The sequence below is a fragment of the Heteronotia binoei genome, chromosome 7, assembly GCF_032191835.1.
Source record: "Heteronotia binoei isolate CCM8104 ecotype False Entrance Well chromosome 7, APGP_CSIRO_Hbin_v1, whole genome shotgun sequence".
Lineage (NCBI taxonomy): Eukaryota > Metazoa > Chordata > Lepidosauria > Squamata > Gekkonidae > Heteronotia > Heteronotia binoei.
In genome coordinates, this window is record NC_083229.1 from 27,211,480 (window position 1) to 27,226,191 (window position 14,712).

The 14,712-nt window shown below is 44.5% G+C and overlaps 1 protein-coding gene across 1 annotated transcript in view; it reads left to right on the forward strand.

Moving 5' to 3' along the window:
- EXT1 (exostosin glycosyltransferase 1) overlaps window positions 1-14,712 on the forward strand; it is a 367,772-nt gene that overhangs the window by 330,832 nt on the left and 22,228 nt on the right. Inside the window, exons 4-6 of the mRNA XM_060243282.1 lie at window positions 5,553-5,672; window positions 10,628-10,760; window positions 12,823-12,941. Of these exons, the coding sequence (XP_060099265.1) occupies window positions 5,553-5,672; window positions 10,628-10,760; window positions 12,823-12,941 (372 nt within the window). The remainder of the gene's footprint in view (window positions 1-5,552; window positions 5,673-10,627; window positions 10,761-12,822; window positions 12,942-14,712) is intronic.

Below are 14,712 nucleotides of genomic sequence, written 5' to 3' on the forward strand. Positions count from 1 at the left end.
CGACCCCCGCTGCCTCCTCTCCCATCCTGGAAGTGGGAAGGGGAGGAGCCAGTGGCAGCAGGAGTCGCCCTTTCAGGACACTATTCTTGAGAGATGGTGAGCGCATCCCTGCGGCGCGGTTTTACCCGCGATTCCAGTGTTCGACTGGGGGGGGCTTTAGAGAGCCGGAGCGCGGAGCTAGAGCCGGTTCCGGCGTTGAAATTGGCACGGGGGGGGGGGGGTGGGAAAGGGTCCGAAGGGAGGGAGAAGGAGGCGTGGAGGGGGCACAGAGATGCGGCGGGGAGGGGGAGGCTCAGAGCCGTGGCAGGGGAGGCAAAGGGAGGGAAGGAAATGGAGAGGCGGGCGGGCGGTGGTAGCGGCAGGGGGCTGGGGAGAAAAGCAAACTAGGTGCTTGCTTGGGGCACCAGGAGGGGGGTGGGGAGCCCAGTTTTTCACACCCACCCTCCCGGCGCCCCAGGCAGCCACCTAGGTTGCCTAGCGAGAGGGCCAGCCCTGACTGGTGGAATGGCCTTGGGTTAGCCATAGCTATCGCAGGAGTTGTCCTTGAAAGGGCAGCTGCTGTAAGAGCTCTCTCAGCCAGCACCTACCTCACAGGGTGTCTGTTGTGGGGGAAGAAGATAAAGGAGATTGTAAGCCACTCTGAGTTCAGAGAAAAGGGCGGGGTATAAATCTTCAGTCGTCTTCTTCTTTCTGAACTTAACAGAGAAGAAGTCGCCTGGGCTTGGTCAACGTGGACTGTTCAACAAGGCAAAGATCACCCAATGAGTTTTCATCATGTTGTGGGGTGGGGGGAGGAAGAGGGTTGAACCTGGATCCAGGTCCGACACTCGACACACTACACTACGCTGTAAGTTCAAATCCAAATATTGCAAGAGCTTCTCCTTCCCCTCTTGGCTGCTTCCAAGTTGAGGGGTGTGGCTCCTCCTTGAAGTGCAATAGGCCACAGCTCTCTGCTGATTTTCTGTTTGGATAAACTAGGAGCCCGCAGGTTGCTGTGATACCATCTCTTGGGAACTGGGCACTCACATGAACCATTCCAGGGATCCACATGTACAGAATTCATGCGGCTGCAGGCTCCCAGTTTGAGGGAACAGAACATCTGCTGAGGATGAAGGCATGTGTGCTACAGTGTTAAGCATATCCAACTGTACCTCTCCTTTAAGCCTCATATTTGTTGGGGACCATAGCATTTTCCACCTTCCCGTTACTGCTTCCTTTGGGACCCTTAACTTAATCTCTTGTCAGTCACGATACCCTTCAGCAATGCGTAAAGCCATCTTCCTTAGAATAGCTTAGTGCTTCAAATTGGGTTTCTCGCTGAACTTCACGCAGAGCATATATTAAAAGTGTGCGCCTGGCATAAGGAGATCATTGCTGTCAAGCTGTTTTTCAGAATGCTGTAAGGCTATGCGCAGAACAGATGTATTCTAATTAAGAATATTTTATTGGGAATGGTTCCCCCCCCCCCCTCCTTCCCTGACATATAAGACCATGAATGAGAGAAAAGGCAAATTGCTGGGCTTTATCTAATATCTAAGTGGGAAAATGCAAAATGGCGCAAATCAAAAACAAACAGAGGTTTGTGCATAATTAGATAGAGAGGGAAAAATATATGAATATTTGAGAAGCTTAGGAAGAAGGCAGCAGTCTGATGAGAAAATTGATGCCTTGCTGAGGTAAACATTCTCCTCCTCCCATACAAAGGGAATGCAGAGAAAAACTGAGTTTTCTTTTACTTTTTTAGATGGGTGTTGTTATGTATTGTGCTACTTGACTTCTACTGGTGTTATGTATTGTGTTACTGGATTCTACTGCATATAGTTTAGTTGGTTAACCAAAGCATGCTTCATTGCCCTCCAGGATCCTGATGCCTGCATTCTGATTGGCCGTTCATTCGAACTGGCCAATCGGGATTCAAGGGATTTCTTCAAAGAAATGCAAATAAAGAATCCTGGGGAAACCAATCAGGCAGGTTGCCGCCGATTCTAGGGGACGTGTTTTACAAACCCCAGTGTATATATTGCTGACCTGTTGGCCTTAGTTCTCATCTGAACCTCCAGTCATTTAAGACATAACTAATCAGTGCTAATGATCCTGAGTACACAGTCTTCCTTAAGAAATGAAGAAGAATCTTGTAGAATCAGGCTGTGGTAAATTCCACACTTAGCCAGGGCCTTTTTTGTAGAAAAAGCCCAGCAGGATCTCATTTGCATATTAGGCCACACCCCGTGATGTCATTGTTCCACATAGGGCTTTTTGTAGAAAAAGCCCAGCAGAAGCTCATTTGCATATTAGGCCACACCCCTGGACACAAAACCATTTGCATATTGGGCCACCACCCCAGGACACTGCATTCCTATGCTCTCTTGCTCAAAAAAAGCCCTGCACTTAGCACAGATTAGTTATAGTTTTAAGCATTAACAGGTCTGTAGTATAGATTCTTGCTTCATCCATTTTATATGTGAAAGGGATTTTAATTGTGTATTTATTTTGTTGGCTATTTATACCCTGTGTTTCTTCTCAGTGGGGGACTTGCTACATCATTCTCCTTTTCTGTTTTTTCCTCTTAAAAACAACTCTGAGGAAGGTTGGGCTGAAAGAGTGTGACTGGCCCAAGGTCACCCAAAAAGCTTTCACAGCAGAGTGGGGATTTGTACCTGGGTCTCCCAGATCCTAGTCTGGCACTCAAATCTCTACACCACACTGGCTGACCATGCAAAAATTTCCCCATGAAACCTTTGACACAACCTTCCCAATCTCTTCAGGTTTATTCTTCCCTCTGTCTCTTTCGCTTGCCTTTCATGAATACATACAAGAAGTTGCCTTATACTGAATCAGACCTTTTGGTCCATCAAGATCACTTGTCTACTCAGACATGGCAGCTTTCCAGGGTCTCAGGTAGAGGCCTTTCACATCACCTGACATTACCTTTATAACTAGAGGCTGGAGACTGAATCTCAGGCTAAAAAGGTAAAGGTAGTCCCCTGTGCAAGCACCAGTCGTTTCTGACTCTGGGTTGACGTTGCTTTCACAATGTTTCACGGCAGACTTTTTATGGGGTGGTTTGCCATTGCCTTCCCCAATCATCTACACTTTCCCCCCAGCAAGCTGGGTACTCATTTTACCGACCTTGGAAGGATGGATGGCTGAGTCAACCTCAAGCCAGCTATCTGAACCCAGCTTCCGCCGGGATTGAACTTGCGGGGTGAGCAGAGCTTAGGACTGCAGTACTGCAGCTTTACCACTCCGTGCCACAGGGCTCTTCTATCTGGGTGCAAAGCAGGGGTTCTTCCACTGAGCCACAGCCCCTCCTCTAAATCCTTGTCCCTGTTGTTGTTGTTGTTGTTGTTAGGGTTTCAGCTCCTTGGGGCAAACATCTTCCATCTTTCCCTAAGCTGGAAGGCCACACATGAATAAACGACTCCTGCCCCAACATTCTTTGCAGGAAATCCATCAATTCTCAGACTTAACCAATCCATCCAGAAGTTGCCCCGTGACCTCCAAAATAGATCACAGTCTACCTTCTACTCCTACCTGATCCAGTCTGGCATCCTGCTGAAAGGAGCCCAAGATGGATTGGGGATGAAGGATATAAAATGAGATTGTGTTGATCATTCTTAGCGGTGCCTGTTCAATACCCTTAGCCTTGTGAGCCTTGGGAAAGCAAAACTGCAATAACTAACTGACTTTACCTCCAGTGAGGGAGACCAAACCTTTTGGGAATTTGGCAGGATACTAAGCAGATTTGGAACAAGGCAAGCCCAAGAATTTTTATGCATTTTTTCCCCAGGCGGATGGCATAATTAGGTTTAAGGTGTTTTTTCATGTTCTGCTTTGCTGATAAACAGTTTGAAGTTCTGCATTATGGACAGACTCTGGGGCCTTTATAAGAGAAGCCACATATATTATAACAGATACAACAATAAAAAAAAATTGAGTTGGCTTAAAAAGAGAATCATGATGATGTTGAAGTGACTCGCCCAAAGTATGGCATTCCTGCTGTTTGTTGGAGGTTCTTTGTTTTCTAAAAATCTGTGCTTCAGATGGCTGGTTGCAAAGCCAAGGGTTAAAATGGAAAATGGATGCTTCCACTTCATGACATTCTGCCACCCTGAATGGGAGTCTCTTCTGATCCAAGAAGTTGCATCTGGCCCTGTGACATTGCAGTGGCATCCAGGGATCACCTCTCAAATCTCACACTGGTTCACTGGCATGTTTAGAAACATTGTCCCTTCAAGCCATCGGTCACTTGTTTTGCTTATGTGGTTGAGTTAACTCTGCTTCAGCTTTTCAGAGCTATATATTTTTTTAAAAATGTTATACCACAAGACAAGAGAACTCCAGTGTAGAAAACAACCATGGCTTGTAGAAGCTCATTCGCCTAATTTCTTTGAAGGTGAAAAAGTTCTCATGAGGTGATTTTGATGGTCAATATTCACAAACACATACATACACACACATTCTCTCTATTCAAATACAGAGTCAATTTTTTGTGAACATCCATAAGGCAACAGAACGCTACGTTTTAAAATATTACAAGATAACAGGAGCTGTGGCTCAGTGGTAAAGCATCTGTTTGACATGCAGAAGGTCCCAGGTTCAATCCCCAGCATCCCCAAGGTAAAAGGATCAGGTAGTAGGTGATGTGAAAGACCTCAGCCTAAGTCCTGGGAGAGCCACTGCCCATCTGAGTAGACCATACTGACCTTGATGGACCAAGGGTCTGATTCAGCAAAAGACAGCTTCATGTACTCATCAGCAGTTGAGAGCCCTTTTGGTGTAGTGGTTAAGTGCATGGACTCTTATCTGGGAGAACCGAGTTTGATTTCCCACTCTTCCGTTTGCAGCTGCTGGAATGATCTTGGGTCACCCATAGCTCTCATAGAGTTGTCCTTGAAAGGGCAGCTTCTGTCAGAGCTCTCTCAGCCCCCCCCCCCCCCTGTTGTGGGGCGGGGAGAAGGTAGAGGAGATTGCAGGCTGCTCTCTGGCTCTGAAATTCAGAGTGAAAGGCGGGGTATAAATCCAATGTCGTCTTCTTTAGCAGTAAAAGGCTACCAAACAGGACCTAATACATGCCAATTAAAGGATGTTGTGAATGAAAATGCCTTCAATTTTTTTCCAGAATGTTTAGAAAGGGCTTTGGGGGATCTTCTGATAATGGTGTTCTATAACTGCCTGCCTACTATGGAAAAGTGGGGCTACCACTTGACCAAGAGATCTTGTGACATAAATATTAGATTCTCTTGTTCTAGAAAAGTGTAATTTTGGGGGAGTGGGGAGGACACAGGCTCTCTTCAGGCAACAATGGGGAGAAATCCAGGATTAATGAGCAACCTGTTTAATTCAGTTTCCAATTACTGCTATTACTGCCGCTGTCATCTGAACAAGGTGGTTATTGTGCCACAAATGAGAGCCAAATGCGCAGATCTATAAAACCTAAACTGATTGAGTTGTAAACAGATCATCTGGAAGAGCCCCCAGAAGTGTCTTTAATGTGCTCAGTCGGCAATGTTTTCCTACCGCGTCTGAATTGTCTCAACATTGTATTACAGATCCCTTCTACAATCAGGTCTATCCATCAGGATAAAATCCTAGCACTTAGACAGCAGACACAGTTCTTGTGGGAGGCTTATTTTTCTTCAGTGGAGAAGATTGTATTGACCACACTAGAGGTGAGTAAATACTCTCAGATATTAGTCAGGGCAGAGGTGTTGGGTTGTTCATTTTGCACCTTTGCCTTTTTGGACACGTTGAGGAGTCATTTGGGGGAGAGAAATAGTGGGAAAGACTTTCAGAGTGTTGATAACTGTTATCCCTTTGGGAAACATGTTCTTCATTATTGGGATCAGTGAAAGGTAAAAGTGACAGATGGGAACCCTGTCTGGCTTGCAGGGAGAAGTTGCCTCATGTAGAAGAGTAGCTTTTATGGGATTTACGGTAGAATGATCGCTGTTCTTGTCATTCCTGGTAAATAGGTTGTTTCAAGGAATCTTTCTTGGACACATTTTGTAAAGCCCTCTAGTTTCAGGCGGGCTTTTTCTTTCTTTTTACCCCAAGGCGATTTGATGGCCTTGACAGGTCTCTAGAGAAAACATTAGATCAGGGCAAGAGCTATCTCAGATTCCAGGAGACCATGACAGAAGACCCAGTGACAAAATCTGTTTGCAAAATGGAACGGGTTGCCACATTTTCAAAAGTGTTTCCATAGAGCTGCAGCTAAAACACACAGAGAGAGTCTTCCATCTGGGATATAGCAAATGCGATTCTGATATCGTCTACAAATCATGGTTTGTGGATCCAAAACCAGCTTTTGAAGGAAGGTACAATATCTCTCCTGGCCTTCTGTAGTAAATTCCTGCCCTGCTCCTCCTTTCTGGCATTGATGTTCAGGCTTATAACCACACTGTTGTTATAATGCTGTTGTGTTCCCTCATTTATCACAGGGTGCATTCACACTACACTAAATAATGCGTTTTACAACTGGTTTTTTTATTGTGTAAGAACAGCAAAAATCCACATGCAAAATGGCATTATTTAGTGTAGTGTGAATGCACCCATAGTTTACAAACGTGCCTCAAGACATAGCTTCGAATTCTGTGTTGCTGCTGTTGAGGGAACAATGGTTGGCATTGGTGTACTAAAACCGTGGTTCGTGCTATCGATGGGAAAGGAGGACTGGGTTTGCTTTAACAAGGGAGTGTGCCTGAGGTGCACTTCAAAGTGCAACGCCTGGTTTGCAGGAAGCAGCATGTCTTTTCACACATGCACACAGTGCAAAGAGGTGCAGTTAAAAGAGCTCTTGTTTCGCTGTACAACACACATATCCTGTATGTTCAAATCTACCAGAAACTGCAGTTTTCTCCAAAGACTACTGTGTGGCAATGTGGTCCAGAAGGGAAACTGGTAACTTGAGCTGGTACACAAAATGGTACCTTTAGGGTAACCTCTCTTTTTTGCCACTTGCCCAGTGCTTCCTAAGATGATTTAGAAGAACAAAGTTTGAGTCCAGTGGCACTTTTAAGACCAACAAAGTTTTATAAGGTGTGAGCTTTTGTGTGCATGCACACTTCCTCAGACAAACTGAATTTAAACTTACCAGTCCATGCATATAAGGCAGAGATCCACTGGCAATGGATATGTAAATATATCTTTCTTAATTATGGAGTGTTAAGAGCAATCATCTGACCCTGCTATCATGCTCCATCTGTCTTCTCTCAAGTGTGGAGATAACTGATGGTATTTTTTTCTTTGAGATGGGGTGATTTCATAGAATCACAGAGTTGAAGGGACCTCTAGGTCATCTAGTCCAACCCCCTGCACAATGCAGGAAATTTGTAGTGCCATGTTACGTCTCCTCTGTTATCAGACCGGAGGAATGCATTCCAATATACCATTCTAATTCACTGCATAAGATTACAATCATTATTCTAATCTACTATTCCAAATAAGAAATATGCTAAAATAAAGAGGATATATAGCCCTTCTTAGCGAGAATACAGATGTAAGGACTGAATGAATTTAGCATATGTAGTGAGATAGGAAACCAATATCCCTGTTAAGTCCTGGGGGGAGGGCATTTGTTCAGTGTTGTAATAATTTGTAATCCAGCAGTTTCCCTTTCCAGTCCATTCCTGAAGTTCCTTTGCAATAAAAAAGCTACTTTGAAGTCACCCACTAAATGTCCTGGAAGGTTGAATAGACACAAATCTGACATCAAGAATCACAAAACTGAGAAACCTGTAGGAAAACACTTCAGTCTTCCAGGACATTCAATGGGTGATCTCAAAGTAGCTGTTTTACTGCATTCCATAATTAAGAAAGATACAGTAACACACCTATTGCCAGTTCTGACATCTTTATTTGCCTCAACTGTTTTCCCCTGAATTAAATCTAAACAAATATGACCTTATAAACTTAGCTTGTTATTCCTGTCTGAACCTGTTAAAACATTTCATTATACTGTATGCTAATTTGCTGTTCAACCTCTGCCTTATATGTACAGACTGGTAAGTTTCATGTCACTTTGAGGAAGTGTACATGCACACAAAAGCTCATGCCTTGAATAAAACCTTGTTGATGTTAAAGATGCCACTGGACTCAACCTTTGTTCTACTGCTTCAGACCAACACAGCTACCCTCATGGATCTATAATTCAGAAGAGTTAGTGTGAATCCTCCTCCTCCTCCATCCCTGCATCTAAAATGTACTCTTGTACAAAGCTATGAGTTTAATGCAAACAGTAGACTGCCATGACTTGAGATTGGGATATCTGAAGGACTGTCATCTCCCATACATTCCTGCCTGGGAATTAAGATTGCTAGAAGATGTCCTGCTGACTGTCCCACCCATTAAAGAAGTTCATTTTGCAGGTACACAGAAAAGGGCCTTTTTTTGTGACAGCCCCATGATTATGGAACACCCTTCCCAGGGATCTTCAGGAGGCAGCTGAAGACAGTTTTATTTAGGACTGCATTTTGATTACTTTAGCTTTTCTTCTTGGCAGTCCTAACTGGCGTTTTTAATCTGTGACTTTTATGAGTTTCATAATTGTCGTTTTTATTGTTTTCAAAAATGTTTTATTTATTCTGTAAGCTGCTTTGAGTTTTGCAAGGAAGAAAGGCACAAGTTTTAAGTAAATAAATAAATAGACTTGAACAATATGTGAAACTGTAGCTGCTCTAGCTCATTTTCTATAGGTGGGGAACTGCCATGTTCAACCACAAAATCCAGTTCAAAATTGGATTAATTCAGTACATTAATTTATTTGCATCTTCAATAATCTTGTGTTCATGCTGGCAAACCTACATGGCAGTGGTTGAGGCAGAAATATGCTTTTAAAAAGACTTCAGCAGAGATTTTTTTTTTTAAAAAAAAATACCATTCTCTTAAAACACAAAATCTATATTTAGTAAGGTATGCAGCAATTTCGCCTCTGCTTTGTATGGTCCTTTGAGGAGCCATATACTTGTTCCCTTTTGACCTTTCCTATATATTCTCAGTTCTGATCTCAAAGGCAGCAAGTGGTGTTTTCTTGACTAGAACAGCCCATTAGTTAAATTTAGTCTAAAGCTTAAGCCAACTCCCTGGCCCATAAAGGAACAGGATCAGTAAGAATCGTCCACTTGACCTGCAGCTGAAGATGCATATAAATGGGGGCCTCAGAAGCCTGCTTTAAAACTAAGCTGAATTCCGTGTGTTCGTGTGCGTGACTGCTGCTATATTTCTGCCAGGAAACCATGCAGTGCGTGAGCTCTACCGGGAAAATTTACCTTTCTGCACTTAGAATTCAGTTAACCTTACTACTTTTTGCTGTTGCTTTTTCAGGGCAGGTGAGAGTAGGGATGATGGCGAAACGACTTTTCATCAGCTGATAAGTCACACGCCATTCATTTTCTGTTTTTTCGGTGTGAATTTTTTAATGGTCTGCCTTTCCAGTAGCTTTAGGTCAGCTTACATACTCAGATAAAAATACTAATTACAATAAAATCCCACATATCCCTTCCTTTGCCCCCTAAAAGCTCTAGCAGAGTATCCTTGTAGCACCTCCTAGGAACTTCTGGAGATGGTGCCTCCCTCACTTCCTCTGGGGACACATTCCATAGATTGGGAGCTATGATGGAAAAAGTGGGGCTCCAGGTGATGCCAGGTAGGCTGCCCTAAATGCGCTTTCAGTCCAGCATCAATGCACTTTAGCTTTCATTTGTAATGGATTTTGCTGTTTCCACAATCCAGTTGCAAAGTGCATTAAAAATGCATTATTCATTGCGTGTGTGGAAGAGCCCTAAGTGAAGGAACAGCTACCAGGTAGCAGCCTGAAGACAGCAGCTAGCGCATAGGCATAGATGGGAAGAGATGGTCCTTTTTACAAAGAGCTTTGATTACTGGAAACCTGATGCAGCATTCCTTCTGGTTAATGAAGAGTCACTAGCCATCGACTGCAGAATTGCAAGCGTAATTTTAGCAGCCGTGAGGGCTAGAAGCTGGGAAGGATGGGAGAGAGAGTGGAGATTTTAATGGTTCTGAATTCTGTGCCCAGTACCACAAACCATGTTTTTCTTGGCTGTGTATTATGTGTGATTTTATGAAAGGTTTTCCTTGCTCCAAAGATGCAGCGCCATCATTATTTTTTTTACTTCCCCGCCATTTGTTTCTGGCTGTGTCTTCATGCATATGTGTGTTTTGTTTGTGGCTAGGAAGAGGGGTGGAGGTTAACGTTGTCATTACAACCTAACTGCCCTTGTATAAAAATCTGTCACCGGCCTAATTATTTTATGCAGGATACGGCTGACAAAAATGGTCAGCCCCAGAAACTGACATGCCATTCTGAAAAGTCAAAACATAGTTTGACTTGAAACGCAGAATCTAATAAGTTGCAGAGTTGCCAGCAGCAGCTAATGAGGTAGTTTGAATACCATTATGGGTGGCTTCTAACCCACAGGAATGTGCGGAAGGATACAGGTTCAGCATCCTCTGTTTTTTTTTTGTTTTTAAAGATCGCTAAATATTCTGACTCTTCTTGGCGTTTACCAAAGGCTCAGCAGCTACAGTCTTCAGCAGGCATTGAACCGTCTCCTGTTTTGCATTGAAGACCTGCTTAAATGGTTTTTATTTCTTCCTTTTTTTCCAGATTATTCAAGACCGAATCTTTAAGCACATATCACACAACAGCTTAATATGGAATACACACCCCGGAGGATTATTTGTACTGCCACAGTATTCATCATATCTAGGAGATTTTCCTTACTATTATGCTAATCTAGGTAAGGTGATTCTGTGTTCTTGACCTCAACAGTTGGGAGGCTGGAAATTCGGGGGGACGTATCAGAGGTGACCCAGTACACTGGCTCCCTACCAGTGTGTTATTAGCACTTAGAGACTGTCTCTCCCCACACGTTCCCCAGAGGGTACTTCGATCAGGCTCGCAAAATCTATTAGTAATCCCCGGGCCGAAGGAGGCCAGATTAAAGACCACCAGTGAAAGGGCCTTCTCAACTGCAGCCCCCTGCTGGTGGAATCAACTGCCAGAGGAAGTGAGGGCCTTGCAGAACCTCGCGCAGTTCCGCAAGGCCTGCAAGACCGTCCTCTTCCGGCTGGCGTTTAACTGACATGGAGCCTATATCGCAGGGAGTTGAAAGAAATACCGTCGTCACTGAAATATATAACATCAAAGAATTAGCACTAAATCAATTTCTCTGTTTTAGTTATCGCATGTGTATTGTATAATTTTTATTGATTTTCATTGTTGTTGTGATTTTATATTGTGAGCCGCCCTGAGCCTGCCTTGGCGGGGAGGGCGGGATATAAATAAAATTGGGAGCCAGCCTTGGGAACCCGCACTCCCTTCCTCTTTCCCTGGACAGAGTAATTCTACCCCCACCCCAGCTTCCCTTCCTTTCTCAGCCTTAAATGTGGGTTTGCATTAGATGTTCATCAGCGCTATGTAGTTCTCTCAGAGATGGATGCCAGCACTTGCAGTGGCTTTGCAAACTGTGTTACTGGGTGGGCCTTATGTGCATTAAATGCAGTTTCTACTAGCAAATAAACCCTAGCTGGAAAGGGAGGGAGGAACTTGCTCTGCAGGAGGGAGGAGAATGAAGCACCAAGTTCATGATCCTGGATCTCAGTTTGCACTCTGTGGTTTGCAGGGAGAGAGAGCCAGAGTCATACCTGCCTTAGGTTTTTGTGCTCCTTGCTGATAATGCTGTTAACTGGACCACAAAAGTATTGGAATGCCATGGACTCCAGAGGAGATCATTTCTCCCTTTGGTGGCATCACATATTTCTATGCAAATGTTGGATTCTCCCACTCTTGGACCCCTCCTTTATTTCCACACAACATCCTCCTGGCTGCGATGGGAGCTAAATTCAGATCTTGCTTGATTCTTATGGTTCCTGGGCTGGCAGTCCTCTTGTGGGGTGGAAGAGTGGGCACACACTGCACTTTCAGTGCAATGCAGGAGCTCCACAAAGAGCCCCGTAGAAGCTCCTTTTGCCTTTTTTCATAGCCAAAGCATCATGCCAATCAGATCTCCACATGTTCAGTGTCTGTTTCCCATGTCTTGCTGTGTGTACGGTGGAGGCAAAAGGTGTGCATCCTCTTCACTGCCACACCAAAAAGTTTGCTTGTTTTGAGCAACCCAGAACTAAGGAACTGGCTTGCAGTGTAGCTGAGATAACATGCTGGTCCAAGCCAGTGCCTAAAATCACAGACTAATCATAGAGTGGTAAAAAGGGGGGCCTTGGGGCTGACCTCCTGCTAGCAATGATGGACTTCTAGCCAGTCAAGTCAATAGATCAGCCTCCACAGTCTGTTAAGAAGCTATGAAGAGTGCTGCTGGATGAGACCAGTGGACCGTCTAGTCCAGCATCCTCTCTGACACAGTGGCCAACCAGTTCCTCTGGAGGGCCAACAAGAGGACTCGGAGGTTGAGAACTTCTCCTGATGTTACCTCCCAGCAATAGTATCAAGAGGTTGACTACCTCTGAATGTGGAGGTTCTCTTTAGTCACCATGCCTAGTAGCCACAGATGGACCTATCCTCCACAAATCCATCTTTAGCCCTTTTAAAATTTTCTATGACTATAGCCATCACTACATCCTCTGGCAGTGAATTCCACATTTGAATCATTCTTACAGCGTAAGTAGAGTTGAAGTGCACGGGTGGGGTGGGGGGAGCTGACCACAGAACGAACCATTCCAGGTGACTCCAGCAGCCAAACATTGCAGGGCAGCCATCAAAAATGTTATCTTAGATGCCGGCAGTTCCTTTGCACCCAGGCTGATTGATGTCCTTCTATTAAGGTTTTTCTTTTCCCATTCCAGGTGTCAAGCCCCCATCCAAATTCACCGCCGTTATCCATGCAGTTACTCCTTTAGTTTCTCAGTCTCAACCTGTGCTGAAACTCCTGGTCGCTGTAGCCAAATCCCAGTACTGCGCCCAGGTGAGAAATGAGGCCCAGCTTCCAGGCGGTTGGCCAGGGCCACCGACTCCAGGACGGCAAGCGGTCATAATCATGTCTTAATCATCCCGTTTGACGTATGCCTCTCGTTTAACAGTGATCGATGTTGGCAAGCTTTCGGTTCCCAGACTTTATTAAAGGAACCCAAATGTCATTTGTTTTACGCCTGCAAAGGGATGCTGATTGACTTTATCACCAGAGGGTACAATCCAGTAAGCGCCGATCCATCGTGGGATGAATAATGGTTATGCAGGAGGGCTTCTGGGAGGAGCGCAACCAAAAGCAGGCTTGCAGCATGACCAATATGCGTCAAGGGATGATGGTTGGCTTTCAGCCCAGTGGACTGTCTAGTCCAGAATTATTTTTTTTAAAAAAATTGGCGTACAAGGCATATTAATCAGGGCTTGAGTACACACAGTACTTTTAAAAATTCTATGCCCAGACAATCTGAAACTTGAACCAAGAAATGTATGAATTCTACAATCGGTAAATATGACTCAAATTGAACAATTTTGTTTAATTTTATTTTGAATAAGCCTACGGTGCTGTTTGAGTGGTCATGGGGTTGAGCAAGGAGCTTTGTGAGTTTCTGAAAGGCCTCCTTCTAATGACTGGAAATGTTTTGGAGTCACATTTCCACCTTCTGAGGTTTGATCAGAAAATGTTCATAGAATCATAGAGCTGGAAGGAACTCTAGGGGTCATCTAGTCCAACCCTGTCCATAATGCAGGGCATTCACAGCTACCTCCCCTCCACCACTTCCCCAGTGACCTTTGCTCTGAAGGGCCACAACAGCAGAGTACTGGCTCATCCCTTCCTGCCCTCAGAGTTTTGTAATCCTGAGGACTAGCAACTTGAAGCACACAAAACCCTCCCTGAGCCTGCTTTGGCAGGATGGGCAGAATAGAAATCCAATAAATAAATAAATAAATAAAACTTGCTTCGGAAGCAGGAAACTGTCCCCAGCTGGATTCCGGGCTCCAACATAGTCACAGACTACAGAGATTTCTGTGTTGTTGAGGGTGGAAGGGCTTGCCTTTTGCCTCCACCAGAGTAAACCCATGAGATCTTTCCACATGCTGCACAGATAGTATCTGGCAATATAGATTAAAGTCCCCAACCTTTTTGAGCCTGTGGGCACCTCTGGAATTCTGACCCAGTGTGGTGGGCACAGCCACAAAATGGCTGCCTCAGCTTACCTTCAGTCATACTGTGAAGAGCCTTGTGTTGTGGTGGCCCAGCCAATCAAATCTCCAATGGCCAATAGCCTCACCTGGCCCCACTCACTTTCTGAAAACACTTGGTGGATACCAGGAAAGGTGTTGGGGAATGCCACCGCCCCCATGCAGTATCCACCATTTTTTTTGTAGTCAGAATGATGAAAGTAAAGTAAAATTAGATGCATTCCTTTTCCTTAAAAGGAATTTGGCTTTCAACCTGTAAGGTCCTCCTCCCATGCCCTGCTCTCTGTGCCCCCGACTGCAGAGGTGAGGCAGGCAGTAACCAGAAACAAGGCTTTTTCGGTGGTGGCACCTTGCGTTTGCAATGCTCCTCCCCCTTGAGGCTTGCCTGGCAGCTACTTTACTGCCTTTTTAGGTAGCAGACCAAAACGTTCATCTTTTACCAAGTATTTAGCTGTAAGATTCCATTTTTAAGCTATTAATCGCCTGCTTCTGGATGTTTTTTATGATCTTGTTTTTGTTGTTCTTTTTGATCATTCTTATGGTTGTGGTTTTTATGATTTTACGCTCCT